Genomic DNA, 18,079 nt, shown 5'->3' on the forward strand with positions numbered 1-18,079 from the left:
GTTCCACGGTATGGCATTAAACTTATCCCACTTGCATTCATTCAATTAGGGTTGGGTGTAGGGGTGTAATGATTCACTTATTTAATCAACGTATCAATACATTTTCCTTTCAATCCACTACATCGGTTGTCTTTCCTAGATCCACACCACATATCGATGCAAACTTGAATCTAATCTTAAACTATTGGTGATAGATGTAGGTTAAACATATGTTATATCTACAAATTCTGCTCATTATTTTCTGTAAACCTTATTCAAATCAACGTTAAATCATTTTCATCCTCATATTTCGCCATCTTCAAGCACCTGCTGCAGTGCTCCCGTCACTGGGGAGTTATGTCAGAGGAAAGCCGCAGGCCTATCTCCAAGCAGTTTTAAACCATCATTTAATTGGAATAATGCTTCATTAGTGAGCGAATATGCTTGAATAAACACACAAGGAATGAGTGCATAAGTTTATAGTCATAGTCACACAAAAACAATCACTGAATTGAAATATCGCTTTAAAGGAGCTGTGTCAAACTGAATTCAACTGCTCTTAAAAAGTGAAAAACTGTAATCATATCATTTGGCTGTATATATACATGGATCGTGTCATTCTAAATACCTATTGTTACAGCCCTAGTTGGGCGATATGAGCAACATGGTTATCTATGCTCATTTTTCTCAATTTTTTCTTTCCTCCTATTGGTCAGCCTCTGTCATGCTCTGAGTGAGCAACAGGTGGATTTAACCACACTGAAGTGTGAATTCTCAGAAGAAAATAACTTTTGTTATCCCTTAAAATCATAATTTGCAATTATATTACATACCCCAATCCTTTTTTACTGTAGGCTGGCTCGCCTCTGGAAAGACCTGACCCTTATACCTTGTAACAATGGAGATAAAGAAATTTAAAGCCAAGCAGACATGCAGGAGACAAGCAGGAGGAGTACTCTTCATCAGAAAAGTTACATAGCGCCTCTTTAAAGTTTTTTTTTCTTATGTACAACATATTGATGGAAAAAGTTGACTTTGTGAAAACATGGCTGAATGCTTGGATTTGTGTTTGACACGTCACTGCTGGCATCAGTGGGAGCAAACCATGTACATACAGTTAGCAACAAGCGGTTAGCAGATCAATGGCATGTTAGTGTGACAAGTGCTGAAGTGATCAAAAAGTGATGTATTTTTAATATTATATAATGTGTAAGAAAAAGAACATTCTAAGGTAAAGCACAATATAAGAATAATGCATTATTAATATTAGTACTACATATATGGACTCTTGCTTGCAAATGGAAATGTTGAGTTGTGTCTCAGTCAGCTGGGATGCTCAGAGAGGGAGGGGCTCACTCTGACAGGAGCAGAGGCTCGTCCTATAGAAAGCAGCTGTCATCTGAACACTTACACAATAGAGTCTGTGGGCAATAGCTGTCTGTGGGAGAGGAGCCTACTCCAAACTGTCATTACTTTTGCAGAGGAGACAGAGATGGGTGTCCAAATCCACAGCACTTTACACTGCAGTAAATAAATATTGGCGAAAATGGGGATGCAACTTTTGCTAATTGATTAATACACTTGTTATAATACGAAAAGGTAATGACAGACAAATCAAAGCTCTTCTCAACACATGGCACGTTCTGGAGTCCAGATAACTATGGATTAAGTAAGATGACAATCATTTCAATTGTTGATTAGTTGATTAATGTTTTAACTTTAACCACTGTAAAAATAGTAGAAGCTGTATGTAGTGGATTTAAAAATGTGCCAACCACAGACATGAAGAACAGTGCTATTTTCAGACAAGTTTCAAGTTTTACTTCAAGTGGAGGTCAGTGAAAGTATCACATGATCAAAAATCTAAATATCCACTGATGTGAAAAACCGAATGAAACTGAACTGGGCATGGATGCACTGGTGTCTCTGATAAGAGACTGGTCAAGCTGGTTCTGACGCGTGGAGTCTGACAGGTGACAGCGACAGGAGGCACCTGCAGTCTCACAGGTGACATACGACAGGTGAGAGGCGACAGGAAGCATGTCCACCTGACTGAACCTGGAGATGCAGTAATGATCAGGCCTCTCCTCTGCAGTGTCAGACTGTCACTGGGACTCACAGGACTAACACAGGACTGGCTCCATGTGCGCTGGAAAGGCTGCTGTGGAAGGACCACGCTGTAGGCACTGACACTGTCCAACCTGGGGGAGGAGTTTTTTATGCCTTTTCCAATCCTGTTTACAAAAAATATTATATAGTACTGTTCATTATTTGTTACATGAAAATAACCAGTATTGCAGGATGAGCTAGGGCCTGAGACAGAGCACCATTGTAATGTAATATGTAATATGTACTACCCAGCAGAAGTCCTTCACAATTTGAGAGCCATCGTAACATGTTGGCATGGCAATCTGAATAAAATATTTTTAAATTACTTTCAACAATAGCTCGTAGTTTTTGGCCTGAAAAGCATGATGATATTAACTGATAATTATTTTGTGGTTATTTTTACCATCCAATCATGTTTTTGTGACACCAAGACATTAACAAAAAGATATATCCATATTTTTATTATCCAAATAATAAAGAAAATAAAAACACCATTCAATGTTATAAAACCGTAGGCTCATACCTGGAGCGTTGAACTGGCGCACTGTGGTGTATCTGCTCTTCTCAAAGACTCGACTCAGGCCACACCCCTTTGGGACGGTCCAGGGGGCAGAGCTAGCCCGACTGTCATGCTCCTCTGCAGTATCGTACACCTCCACATGGGGCGCCCTCTCAGTCAGGTTCTTGCTGTAGTGGCTCAGTCCATATTGGGCAATCTGGATGGCATAGAAGTAACCCTGAGGACCCCACTGGGTGGAGAGCGGCACGCCTAGAACACACATAACATTTGGAGTTTAGTTCAAACCTATAAATAAAAATATATCAAAATAATTTTCTTTGAGTCTTTTTTTTTCAAGGCAATTAATACACATGATGTCTTTGCATAGAGGCTGAAAACGAAAGAATGCAACTACTACTATAAACTCAAAATAACTCCAAACTTGTTAAAGATTGACAAAGAAAACATAAAAAACATTTTAAAAATATCCTTTTCCTTTTACTTTGATCACTGGTTTGCACTTTTGCCGTTTCTTGACCCTGACAAGTCACTACTCTGAGTGAAAATGATTTCAAAAGACTTCATCAAGAAGCTCATTGAGAGAAGGCCAAGGGTTTGCAGTTCTGTCAACAAAGCAAAGGGAGGCTACTATAAAAAAATATTATATGCTGAGTTATTCAACTTTTTCTTTGCTACATAATTCTTCATATCTTGCTTCATATATGTAATGCCTTGGGTGTGTATATAAAATGTAAAAAAAAGATAAACATAAAACAAACACTGAAACTTTTGACTGTTAAGTGGCCAAAACAGTGGTCTGATTGGCTGTGCTTTGGCAGTCTACCCCAGTTTCACTTTGCTGTCTGAAAAAGCAGTTCTAATGCAAAGCACGAGGCTGAAAATGAATACATGATGGAAAGGAAAGTTTTCTTTTGGAAGCTTTGAAAAAGTTAGAGATTTAAATTTAAGATCTGAGCAAAAATGGGTGAGGGGGACAAGTCGTTGACTTGTCTGGAGACAAGCATCATCGGGACATATCCGAGATCTAAAGTCGTTAAAAACTCTTAGAGTGTGGTCATGACAAGTTCTTAATGAAGCAGCCATTTTGAAAGTGAACACTGCTGGATCCAGACAGACCCATTTTTTTATTTTTATGTTTGACGTAATCAAATGAGATTTGGTACACCCATTGTTTTTTTGACCCTGGGCACAAAAGTCTATGAGGACCACACTCCATCTCAGACGTGAAGGTGGCCATTTTGAATCAAAATGTCCAAAATCTAGCTCTCGTACTTTAACAAACTTGTCAGCATCATCATATCTGGGATCAAAAGAATTTACTTAAGTCTCAGAGTGTTACCATGACGAGCTCTTAAAATTCCTGCAACTTTTGCAAACATTGTCAAATTTAAATTCAATGTACCTTTTGTGCATTTTGTTGACCTTGGTATAATGATATGAGAAATAAACTTCTTCGGAAATCTTTATTTCCAGTGTGTCGCAATTTTAAATCAAATGTCAAGCCAAGGTTGATAGCCAGCCCTTCCACTGAAGTGTGTCCTTCTGTGGTCTCAAGGGTTGTGAGGGCCCTTTATCACTGCATGCAGTTTTAATTATTTATATGTTTTATTTGAGATATCAAGTATTACGTTGCATTGTATTGACATTAGAAATGGTTTATCGGTTATCAACAATATCGGACGATTTCCCCAGATATCGTTATGGTCTGATATTGAAAGTCACAAATTGCCTTAAAGAAGCTGTTCTCAAACCATCACTTATGGAGGTGATTAAAACAAGCACACCTTTTCTCTCATCTCCACACCTAGATCCCATGAACAATTAGATCAGTACATAAGCCACTTTACTCCTCTGTTGTTCTTTTACCCATGTGGACCTTTGTTAGCTATTTATGTTTGTAATATTATGTTTCCATATCTGCTATATTAAATACTGTGAATGTGTGTTAATTTATCTGATTAACCTTACCTGTTTTATAATGCATCTCTCCTGTGTTATAGAGATGCTAACCATGACAATAAACATATAAAGGGCAACAGAAGCTACAAGAATATGAACATAAACATAATTGGACTTGATCTCTCGCCTCTTTGTTCATTTATGTGTTTCTATACTTCACCAGCATTCTGATCCAACATTTTACAGGAAGTGTAGCCCATGTTTGGCACTGATATTTTTCCTGAACTTTCCTAAACTTCACTGTAACAAGAATCATAAATTTGGTCTGTACCATAGATTGTATAAAGAAGTGGATTAAGTGAGTGTGACGTCACCCAAAGCCTTCGGCTCCAGTCAGATGAAGCTCGTTGCGGTTAGTAGTTATAGGGGCAAATTTGGAGCCAAGTTCCATATTAGGAATTCCGTCTGCGAGTATCATAGTAACCAAAGAGCCAATCTGGAGCGAGGCTGCTGAAGATAACGCTCCCTGAAAAACCAGCGGTGTGGGCACTCAGCAAAGCTGTCAATCAAACCTGTTGCTAACACTAGCGGGAGCAACCGCGGGGAAAGAGGGCAGCTGATTTGTCTCATATTAATCTTCATATCTTAATTTACCGACACAATAGCAAAATAAAAATACCAGGAACATGTAGAGTGGGTTAATACAAATATTTTAAGACCAAAATGACGAGCCTCACAGCAGTAGTTACAGAGAGAGGCGTGATCGTTTTCTAATGTAAATATAAAGTGAATTGGAGCCAGAGTCAATGGAGCCGGAAGTGCAAATACTATCAGCCAAGACAAATATCAGATATCGATATTGGCTCAAAAACATCCAGATCTGACATCCCTAATTGACATTTTTTCCTCAGTATTAAAATTGAGTTGAAAGTTTATGGACTGAAAGTTTGTGCCAACACGACTGGTTCCATTGCCCCAGCCTTCAAGCGCTGATGGCACACAAACTACATCCGGACTGACACACATTGGATTTGGTAGCAGACACTTTTTCCTTCAGTAAAGTAATAACACCATCTTCAAAATGCTAAGAAACTGGTCAAATCCTAAAATCACATTATTAAGACATTGATAAAAAACATATCATCACGACGCCAGCAGCATCTCTTTCTAAGCACCTCGGTTTTCACATCTGTCTGCGCTTGGCTCTATTTTAAGCCTATTTGGACAGCAGTTGTCATAACGCCTTTTCTTTGGCTTATGGGAAGAAGCGATCCGCGAAGTGGTGCAGTCAAATCAAATAAACTAGGCCAAGATGAATTAGTAATGCTGCACATATGATCATAGGGCTCTCCAGTAATGTGACAGGACTGGCCACAGCGCTGCCGGGACTACTTTCACACAAAGCAGCTCGTGAAATGGTGGTGGTGGTGTCAGGTGTGAGTTAATTTATGGGTTTGACCAGAGGAAGCAGAGATGATACAAGCAGGAGAGTTACAAAGACAAAGATTACACAGATTTGCAATTTATGTCTTAATAATCGGATTCTGTTCAAAGTTCATATTTTAAACACGTCCAGGAGAATTGCCAAAAAGACTGAAGTATGAGCTGATAAACTAATGCAAGTATCACATTTCAAGACATGTTTATGCAGATCTAAACTACAGGGTTAGCGTTTTTTATGCTGAACATGACGGGATATTTTGTTGTTTGAGGAAGAAATTATGTTACTTCAAAATGACAGACTGTGATTTAAAAAAAAGTGTTTCCTTGCGTCAAATTGCTATTTTGAGTTGGTTTCGATTAAGTTCATTATTTGTTTAGCAGTTCAGATTTGAGTCTTTTATCCATATATGCATCGGTATGAGGTAAAATGTACAATGTGAACTAAACTAAAAAAAGACATTTGAAAATAAAAAGTGCAAAATTTTTTAGAAAAATACATTCAGATTTAATATATAGATATATTTTAGTTTCCTCTCATGCATACATTTTCAAACTTTTCTCCCACAGCCCTGTCTCCTGCCTCTCTGATAACTACAGGCAACTAACTGTCACCGATCATGATCCCCTCACTCCAACATTTCTCTCTCCTCTGCACAACCACAACCACCAGAGAGTAATCCACAAGGCTCTCCTGCTAAGCCTACACATTACAGCATCCACGACCAGGGATAGACCTCAGCTAATGACACGAGCGAAACTAGGGGCACCAGGGACACAAGGGACAAGAGGGACATGAGTGACAAGAAGGACACCAGAGAAACTAGGACATCAGGGATGGTTAACACGGCTTTACAGTTTGCCCTTCATCTGGCACTTTATGCCACACTGGCAAACCTTAAAGCCCCTACACCAGATTTTTTTCTCCCCATATATTTGACCAAAATGTGTTCATGGGCGCACTTCCCAACTCCATCGACTCTGGCTCCAAATCACTTTATATTGAAAAATTGTCACCCCTCTCTCTGTAACTGCTGCTGTGAGCCTCATCATTTTGGTCTTACAATGTTTGTATTAACCCGCTCTACATGATCCTGGTGTTTTTATTTTGCTACTGAGTCAGTAAAACAAGATATGAACATTAATACCAGACAAACCAGGCGGCTTCTTTTCCCAAGGCTGTTTCCGCTAGTATAAAGAGGTTTGATTTGACAGCGTTGCTATGTGCCCGTTCCCTGCTAAACCAGCGGTGCAGGCAGGAAGGGGCGTTACTATAGTATATATAAATGGACATGGCTAACCTCTTAGCCAACACGTTCCAAATAGGAAGTGATCATGGGCTGTGCTTCCGGCTCCATCGACTCTTGTCATTTTGGTCTTAAAATGTTTGTATTAACCCGTTCTACATGATCCTGGTATTTTTATTTCACTATTGTGTCCGTAACTCAAGATATAAAAATTAATAAGTGACAAATCAGCTGCCTTCTTTCCCTGCGGTCGCTCTTGCCCTGTAACTGTTAGCCTCGATGAGCTTCATTTGACTGCAGCTGAACGCTATCGGTGACGTCACACTCACTTAGTCCACGTCTTTATACAATCTATTGTCGAAATGTGCAATGTGAACTAAACTAGAAAAACATTTGCAAATCAAAAAGTGCAAAAAAATACATTCAGATTTCACATATATATATTTTAAGTTCCCTCTCATGCATACATTTTCAAACTTTTCTCCCTCAGCCCTGTCTCCTGCCTCTCTGACAACTACAGGCAACTAACTGTCACCGATCATGATCTCCTCACTCCAACATTTCTCTCTCCTCTGCACAACCACAGCCACCAGAGAGTAATCCACAAGGCTCTCCTGCTAAGCCTACACATTACAGCATCCACGACCAGGGATAGACCTCAGCTAATGACACGAGGGACACAAGGGACACAAGGGACACGAGGGACACCACTGACTGTGAGAATGCGTATCCAGTCCCAACCCTCGCAAGCTCATTGTTGTGCCACTGTTGATCTGTGTTGATGCTCTTTTTACAGCTGTCCTGTCTCACCATGCCTGGGTGCGTCCCATGTCACGCCCAGAAGCGACCTAGGCTGTTTGTAATGGAAACCCTCGCTGGTGTGACCCCCCACAACTGTTCTGCACCAAGGCAGCCCCAAGTGAACTGTGCCAGTGGAAATGAGGCTTTAAAGGTGCACTGTGTAAGTTTTCTGATGGAGGGTTCCTCATCTGCTGGTCTCATAGTGATGTCATTGCTTTGCCTGGGATGGTCAACAGTATGGCATTAAACAAATATATCTTATATATTGTTATATATAAACAAATATATCTCGTATATATTCATTTACAGCTATTTTCTCAAAAACATGCATTCTTACTGTGAGCAGGCCCACTTCTTCACAGATCTGACCTGTAACTTGGCCTGGTCATTAGACACAAGATAATACTGAAATTTTGTGTCACCATTATCGTGGTCAAAATAACTGATTAACAATAGTACCACAATAATGACTAAAGTTGCTGACAGTTTAAAAAAGTTATGGATATGAATAATTATAATGAATAAGTTAAATGTGTAAACAACAAATTGTACTTTGTTATAAGTGAAAACAACTATGATCTAGTGGAGAACATTATGGATGAGCAGGTTTGTTATGCACATGCATATGAAATGACCTACAGACCATTACTGTCTGCTCTTTTTATCATTATTATTGTTTACTGTCCCGTCCCTACTGGTGATGTGGCCTGCTTGTCTCCACGGAAATAGTGAAATTAAATGTCATAGTTTTGAACATTCGAGAAAAAAAACAATAACATCTACATGGAGTCAAGCAGGCGGTGGATCCTCTACCAGAAAAATTAAATTGTGGACCTTTAACTGATGCACTATGATAAATATTTAGCACAGGTAATATCCCACTAAATCAGATTAACAAACACATGAAAAATCCATCATATGCACGTTAAATGTGAGCTTTTAGATGGATGCCTTTGTTGAGCGAGCCTTGTGCTGACATCCGCCCTAGACTAAAGCTGAACCCGGGGGAATTAGAAGTGAAGTCTGCACAGCTCCCAAGAGGTTCAAGTTCAAATCTTCTAAGAAAACTTTTAACTGCAAAGGAACTAAAGAGGAAGGGATTGGCCTGGCTTAGCAAGGATTTGAGGAGGTTAAGAAGAAATATCTTCAAACATGATATCCACCTCTCTACTTTTCGTCATATTTCAGTGCCATTTTTGTTTATATTCATATCATTAGCAATGCTGGGACGTTTTTGTATAAGGTGTCTATTGATCCACATCCTTACAGTGAGTGGTACTAAGGCTGTTTTGAATTGTTTTGTGAGGAAAGAAAGTGATTTTTTTGTTTTAACCTTGTAATTTATCTTGCAATTACAAAACAGTTTTACAACTCAGAATTCAGAGCAAATTTAAAACTTACCAGGGGTACTAACATTGTGAAAATTACACAGATGAAATATGTTGTTTGCAACTAGTCTGTGTGACCTTCTAATAACAAACAAACACATTGTGAATTATTGCAGTTCATCTAAAGTGAATTGTTACTTGCTGTGGGTTCTATTCTGCCATTGAATCTAATAAATGATTTTGCATTTTTGTCCTTGGTCAGAGGGCAGGGACCTGTGTAACTCTGTGGGTGATTTCATGTTTTTAAAGAGGGGGTATCACCATGTTGCTTTTTATTTATTTTACTTGTCAGAGCACTATCACAAAACAATCAGCCTGCACATCGAATCAGGTTTATCAAGTTTTTGTGTACAGTTTTGTATCATGCTTCTGTATATTTATGGAGAATTATCGAGTGAGAGCACGGATGATGAAGACTCGAGGGCTGAGCATTGGACAGAATATATAGCTAACGGTAAGGAGGGTTCGAATAGTACCCAAGAGAGTACTAAAACCCTCAAACATGCATGGATGACATCTGAAACCTCTTCAGGCATGTTTATGATGAAGGAACAACGTTATAACATGGTAAAAATCTATTCTGCATAACACCACGTTTTTAAAGCAAAACAGAAAATCCACAAATGTTGAACCTTATCAGGCAAATCTGCTTTGCCCCATCTGCATCCAATTATAAAGCAATTTTTTTTCGCCGCACAGCAGGAAATGTGCTTTAAGCGTGGTAATGTTTGTTAGGTTTAACGCGACGGTAAACTCCACTCTGAAAGCTGTGGAAAATGCTTAAACTAAAACTCATCACAGTGAATAATTAGGATGCTCTGAATGCATAAGGTAAATGGGGAATAACTTTGAACCACTACAAACTGTTTAAAATGAACTAGTTCTGTTTTTCATGTTTTTCAGACAGAAAAAAATAAAATAAAATCTGGTAAAGCGCCTTCAATCTTTTCTCTTAAACATTTGCCCTCCTGATGTTGTATTCATGAATGTCTGAGGAATCTTTAGTTGCTTATTATTTTCAAGATCAACTCCTGTTTTCACCGTTACTGGTACACAGCCACTGCTCTGTGCTTACTTTGTTCTTCAGTTTTATTTTTTTAATCGGTGATACGCGTAGGATTCATCAGTGTTATGTAGTAATTTTGGTACAAATGCAAAAAAGGGGATGTCGGCTCCATTTGGGCACCACTGTATTCTAGCGCGAAAACCAGCGAATTTGTTTATTTAAGTCATTTTAGATCAATATTGCAACTTAAAATGTACAAATTCTAACATAATGATCCGTGGGCGTCACACATTAAACCTATGTACCACACACAAGCAGAATATGTCTTCTTTAAACTATAAATATTACCATGTAATCCTCTCACAAATTGCTGTTTTAAATGAACTATTAGTAATATATAAGTAAATGTAAGTATAAACCATAAAACAGTATCAGCATGTTCCTCTGTAAGTGAAATGAAAGTGTAACGTGACTTTAGTCCAAACTTCCACAACCCTTCAAGGCACAACTTTATCTGGTTTTAATTAGCACACCAACGCTGTGAACAAAGATATTCAAACGTACTTTCTGCCACACTCTGTAATAAGGTAAGCCTGGCTAGGGGGTAATTTTCATCAAGCCTCCTATTAATCCTCATAAGGGTAATCAGAGCTGGGCCTGTCCCGGGGGTCCGCACTCTGCTAAAGTATGTTCTACAAATGTGTACTGACAAATCTAACATTACGGTTATGAAAATGGATTAAGTCTAGTTAAGATTGCCCATTAACAATTACACTAATCAAGGCTGCATGTCCTACTGTTCCGAAGCACACGTTCCCCTGCGTGGGAGTTGTTTATCACATTTATAAAATAGCTCACAATTGACTCAACTAAATGGGAAAGTGAAGTGAATAGACATAGACGGATGTGTTGGTTGGCCGATATCTTGAGCCGATATTTGCAGTTTTTAGCGTACGGCGCATCGACCTTGAATCTCAACATAGGCTGATATGTAGTTTCGGTTGACCGCCTCACTAAAGGAAAAACATGTAGCTTCGATTGAACACCTCAGTGCGAAGAGGGGACTACTCAGAATTTGATGATTGGGACACCACAACGACAAAATAAGTGTGGTAAACCGATCCTTCCAGTTTTTACAGTCCATACATACCTTCACCACTTCAACTATCCTCAGTGCATAGTCTCTATATACCAAATACTGTAGCTTTGAGAAGTATACTTTGGATATAATAGATTGCAAAAATGATGCATGAACGAGAAACAAAAGAAAAAAAAATGAAAAAAAAGTTAGATTAAAGTGGATATCATGTGAAAACAGATTTTTGGAGCTTTTAACTTGCGGTGTTCCTTCATCATTATCTTATCCAAACATGCTTGAGTCAATTGAGGCTTGAGTGTTCCATTAGGTGAAACTATTCCAACAATGAATTCACAAACTGCAAGAAATAAAAAAAAACCCAAACATAACGCAGCACTGAAGTAGTTAGTTTGTATCTATACTGAGTCATAAGTCACTCGTTCATAATTCAATTCTCTACAGCTCAAATCTCATTGTAGTGCAGAAAAATAACCAACAATTTACCACTAGTACAAGGAAAAAGTACCACGATAAACACTGACCCCCACATTTGTTCCATATCTCATGTATTGAACAAGTTGATATAGTATTCATCGTTTTAAACCTACTAAACATTTCTAATTTTCACCTGCCCCCTACCCCACAGCCCTGTCCCGTCTTGTGATTATTCAAAACATTCAGACTCCTGGTCAAACACGTAGAGTTCAAATTGTCTTGTTACTGTAAAATACCACAGTTTTGAACAGGAAGTCAGTGGATCCGTTACTATTGATAAGCCGTTTTTGATCAATAGTGTTGTTTACAGTGGAGGAAATATGAAATAATGATCTACGTATGTTATAGTTTAATACTAGAAAAATCAAGTTTAACTAAAGTAAAACAATGGAATCCTCCGTGGCCTATTAAAGGGTAAAAGCGAGTGTGCCTCTTAATCGTTTAACAAATTCACTTGAGTATCTAATGTGTAGGCTTAACATTTTCCAGGCTAATAGGTACTTAAAGCTTAGGCTGCAGAGATGTTAACTAAAGAAGACATCCAAATATGAACAGATATTGCCGGGGGAAGTAGTAACTTTTCCCAGGGTAGTCATGGAAACGCTCCCTTGACCTTGTTTAAGACCATTCTGTGATGAGCTAATGAATGATTAATATGTGCTATTTTCACCTCCAAAAATGTGCTAGCAGACACAGCCTTGGTTTAGCAAATTAACTGAGGGAAATTGTTAGCTAAACGTGTGGTGATGGAGGAGAGCTCTATTGTCCTTTATGCAGCCGTAGAGTTTTTAATGAGGGATTCTAGTACGAGTAAACACACGGGCTCGGGCGGCAGAAGGCCCAGTGGACAGTGTAGAACAGACTCTGCACATTTACGTTATCTGAAGAGATAATGACTGTTTAAGCGGTTAAATCGTCAGCTTGTAAAATGTGCTGGGAAAATGCCGAAGCTTTTGTTAATCCAAATAGATGCTGAATTTTTTTTTATTCATTTTTGGAAAAAAATAATACATATTTCTGAAATGTATTGTGATTAGATTTGAGTTTACATTTTGACAGTTTGCAAGGTCAGTCCGCACCAGTGTTGGAAATAACGCTGTTTAAGCTTAATGGTGTTACTAACTTTTTTTTTTTTTTTTTTTTTACAAGTAATGAGTAATCTAATTATGGACTGTCTCCTCTGCTGTGACACCATTGCAGTTGCTGCCTTTGTAACGAGGCTCATTATTTTAGTGAGTCTCAGCAGTGGTGCTAGATCAGACTCAGCTTTCTCATCTCATTCCTTTGTTTTGGGAAATAAACAAGACTGAGATGACGGATTAGAGACAGTGATTGGCTAAAAAAGAGATTAACTGTAGAGGTAACCATTGCTTTAGGTCGAAACGCGGTATAGTCGGTCTCTCTGTTTGGGGGTTCACCTCTGATTTTACAAGTATATCAACGCTGTCATGTGGACTGTCATTTGTAATGTTCAGATATCTGTGCATTTGGTAAATTCAGTTTGACAGGGAGTCTGCTGTGTGAAGGGGACAGCAGTCTTCTTTGTATTGTTATGACTGTACAGTTGTGAGTCTGTATTGGTGCTTTTGAGCTCTGTGGAGTAAAGAGCTGATAACTCTGGCTCTGGGTGCATATGGTGATTTGCAAGACAAATAAGGCTGAACAGAGCTTGTATATACCTGAAAAAATGGGGTATATTTTTGATAACTTGTTTTGATAAGTTTGTATGTAATAGTTAATTGGTTACTTTGATTATTCAGTAACACAGTTAGCTACTAATGCAATTACTTTGGGGAGAAGTAACGGGTGACTATGACTAATTACTGTTTTTGACGGAACTAACGGAGTTCTGCTGTGACGGTAAACTGTAAACTGTAGACCGACTGTGACTGTCAAACGCTTTATAATTAGATGCAAACAGCTTATTTCAAGACCTCAAGACCTGCAATATAAATGTACTGGGGCAAGATACATTTTACCAGGAAAGAAATTGGGTAGACAGTTCAAAGTGCACATCTTAAAACACATCTGAGGATTGAAATATGAACCGCTAAACTAATCCCAGTATCTCATGTATTACAAGTTTGTAGAGGGCAGGGTTAGCAGCTTTTACACAGAATAAGACATGGTATTTTGTTGTTAGCAGAGGTCGGAAGTTGTGCAACTGAAATAATTGCAGCCTTTGAGATTTGCTAATTGCGACCTTTCAAACTGCAAAACACTGGGCCAGTTTGATCTTACTGTTGGACATTCTGAAATCAATTCTAGTGCTCCAAGTTCATTTGCTCCATTGCCATTTTAGTTCTTTGTTTAATGTGAACTCATATCAATGAAAATTTACTATATCACGTGTTCAGCAAAAATTTAAAGCAAAATAACTGTCAATTTTGTCAGTTGTTTTGTGTGAGAAAGCCTGGTTAGCTTTATGCCTTGATTTGAGTCGTCAATCTTCAAATGTGCTTCTGGATGTGTTTAAAATGTGAACTGTAAAGTGAAATGTAAAGTGTTTATGCAAGGTAAAAGACATCTAGCTAGATAAATGGCTTTTCTGGCCTATTTTTTGTCTGTGGAGCTATTGTTTATCACCTCAAAACAATTAATATCCTCAACACACGCACTCAAATATCTTATTTAAGGAGAGAAAGGTTCAGTTCACCTGTGTCTGATCCAGAGTCTGCATCAGTGATAAATATTAGAGTATCTGCAGTGACCTGTGGTAGTCACTGGTTTTATATTGTTGACTTGGTTTTCTTGCTTTAGATGTCAGGTATAGACTAAATATTTAGCAGAATTGTAGACTTTTATATTTGTTATTAACCTGTAGCAGTTCATTCAAAATTTGTATGTGTTTTGAGCTTTTACAGAAGAAAATATCATTCATATACACTCACTTCATAAACACTCTACACTTTATGCAAATGTGATGAAATGGACAACCAGGACAGAAACAGATCAAAGTTCGAGAGATACTTTTTAAGCGAGCAGTTTACTTATAAGAACGGACCTAACACGTAGAAGTGTTGAGTTCATTTAGTCCACATCTCATGTCTGCATATGGGCTTACTGTAGAAGAGTGAATGCTGCAACCGTCTGCAAGCATCACAAAGGCTTTCCATCAGGCCCTCTGCTGTTCACAGACACTGGCTTCTGCTGTGCTCCACTGGGGAATCTACTACTGCAATTTCAACTTTAGGAAGACAAAGGTTCAAAAGGTGATGTAACCTTTGAGTCCTGAGTGGAAGATCCTGTGTACTGGAACTTAATTTTAGATTAAGAGAGACCTGATACAAAAAGCACAGTCATGAGGCTCTGGGAGTAACCCTGAGTCCATACTGTGTAGATGTAGTAGTGGTTTGAGTGTTTGATAGCAAAGACAGATTAAAGACTAATACCGTATTTTCCGCACTATAAGGCGCATCGGAATATAAGGCGCACCTTCAATGAATGGCCTATTTTAAAACAAATTTCATATATAGGGCGCACCGCATTATAAGGCACATAGAATATAAACTACTGTAGTAGCTGGGGTTGTGTTACGCATCCACGAGATGGAGCTGCGCTGAAGGGAATGTCAACAAAACAGTCAGATAAGTCAGTCAAACTCACAAAACAAGTTAATGCATTCACAATATAGTAACTCTCGAAATAGTGCAACGTAATAACAATAACTCAACGTTGTTCAAACGTTAATGTCCATATTCACAATATCTCCCAGTCTTGTTTAGTTGTAAACACGTGAAAGAAACACGTAAAGCCTCACTTTTTCAGCTCATTCCTCAATCACGAATCCGTCGAGTTCTTCCTCTTCAGTGTCAGTTGAACAGGTCGAGCTCATTCAAAGTGCCCGATTCCGTCTCGTCAAAATCGCTATTATCCGTGTCGCTGTTGTCTTAACAGTTCAGTGACATTTTCTGCCTTCGTGAAACTCGGACCACAGTTGAGACTGATATCTCAGCCCAGGCATCCGCAATCCATTGGCAGATTGTGGCGTATGTCGCCCGGCGCTGTCTCCCCGTCTCCCTGTTTTCCCTATAGCGTCGGATCCTATCTTCGCAGATAGAGCGGGTTGCGGACTTTCCAGCAGCGTAACTCCGCGCCCAGTCGTGCCCTCATGTAAATTCAAACAGCGTCTCAAAGCGGAGACATGGGGCTATCTAAATATTTTACCGTCATTACGGTAATCTGCCTCAGTTGTCCTGAAGGTGACGAATGAGAGCGCGGGGCTGCGGGGATTTTCCCAGTCATTTATTCGACGCGTAAAAGAAAAAAATACGGATGGATGTGTAAAATAGAAGTAGTTGTGTGGAAAATATGCAGCAAATGCTGATACTTCGTTTAACATGATTTTGATGGCTAAAAAAGAATAAAAGTCTAGGTCTAGGTGAGCTGTACTGGCCCATAGTGTGCTCAGTCCTTAGACGCCTCCTGACTACGGGTGTCATAATTGACCAATATTGATCCATATATAAGGCGCATCGGATTATAAGGCGCACTGTGGGTTTTTGAGAAAATTAAAGGCTTTTAGGTGCGCCTTATAGTGCGGAAAATACGGTAGTTACTGTCTTACAAATGTGAAAACAGATCTAGTTCATTTGCAGTGGTCCAATGTTATTCCTCACTTACCCAATGCATTCTGTACATCCTAATTATTCTCCAAGATGAGTTTATAAGCTCAATAACCACAAATACTAATGTGCACTTCCTGTTTTTTGGAGAATAACATGTTTTACAGTTAGATTCAGACGGCACACAGTAGACTTTTTTGTCATAAAAAAAAAAAACTAAATAGATTTTAACTATACATTTTTAGGAGTCTGATCAATACAAGTGCGTATGATCCCATTTAGGTGTTTGATTTTCAACAAAAAATGTCTAAATCTAAAGACACTGTCGGCTAACGCTAGCTAACTTGTGACTGTAAATTTATAGCCGTGTCTCAACTCAACGGCTGCATCCTTCAAGGGCTACATTAGAAGGCCACTTGAGTTACAGCTACTAGCAACAAGGCAAACGTGTTTCCATCAAGACAGGCCGTGTTTATGTCAAGAGCAGGATTTGAACCGCCAACCTCCAGATCAGTGAAGACACACACACAAAAAAAGACTCTACCTGGACTCCTGTATTAATTTAATTGTTTATATTTATATAAACAATCAGTGGATCTGAATTTATTTAGGACACGCACCTTGAACTTAATTTTCAGACTAACTTGTAATAGTTTTGTAAATTAATGTGTTTGTCATACACGTTTTCACCAACCAGACATAAGACCCATTATCCCACTGTGCAACGGAGTCTTCAGTGTTCAAGAAAGTGCTTGCTGAAGAGATTCATAATCTTGGCTTGGTCCTCCTCTTCTAGAAGACAGGGGATACGTCATACCAAGTGGTCCGAGTGCGTGGGGTCATGTCGCCACTGTTCAACATCCAGACTCTCTGCGGCATAGTAACAATACATGGGGAAAAAAATACAGTAAAGGACCTTTAAAGAAGACCTATTGTGCTTGTCTCAACTATATAGTTATAATCTATGACACCCGTGGATCATTACGTTATAATTTGCACATTTTAAATTGCAATATTTATGTAAAATGACTTAATAAAAGAAATGAGTCTGCTGACTTCCATGTTAGAAAACTACGGTGCCCAATCAGAGCTGACGTCACTGTAAACATCATCACAACAATCTCATTCATTAAGAAAATAAAACAAAATGAAGTACAGAGCGGTGGGCAGTGAAAATGGGGATCGATCGGCAATATAGAATGCGAACATGCACGAATCACTCCAGGGTACATGAGAAGCGGAAACAACTATAGCATGGTTAAAAGTTCTGAAATGTCAATTTTGCAGAATAGGTCTGCTTTAATAATTCATTTTATTTCATGATAAATAGTATTGGTTTAATTGCGAGAGGTAAAAATCTGAGGAGACAGAATTTAAAATGCTTTTGATAGAGAAGAACGATGCTCATATGAACTAAGACGGGAAGCCGATTAGACCAGTGTTTTCAATTAAACGTGTGCATTTTCCTGAGATCATCAGACTGAGGACAAATGACTGAATACTGAACGTTCAACTATTTTCCATTTTTTCAACGCAAAGACAAATCCAGTCC

General features: G+C 38.7%; 1 protein-coding gene across 3 annotated transcripts in view; it reads right to left on the reverse strand.

Moving 5' to 3' along the window:
* The window catches only part of glceb (glucuronic acid epimerase b), an 89,409-nt gene that overhangs the window by 15,483 nt on the left and 55,847 nt on the right, over positions 1 to 18,079 (reverse strand). For all 3 annotated transcript variants that reach the window (XM_033991106.2, XM_055231576.1, XM_055231582.1), the window contains one exon: positions 2,612 to 2,857. In XM_033991106.2, coding sequence (XP_033846997.1) covers positions 2,612 to 2,857 — 246 coding nt within the window. The remainder of the gene's footprint in view (positions 1 to 2,611; positions 2,858 to 18,079) is intronic.

This window comes from Periophthalmus magnuspinnatus, chromosome 3 (assembly GCF_009829125.3).
Source record: "Periophthalmus magnuspinnatus isolate fPerMag1 chromosome 3, fPerMag1.2.pri, whole genome shotgun sequence".
Lineage (NCBI taxonomy): Eukaryota > Metazoa > Chordata > Actinopteri > Gobiiformes > Gobiidae > Periophthalmus > Periophthalmus magnuspinnatus.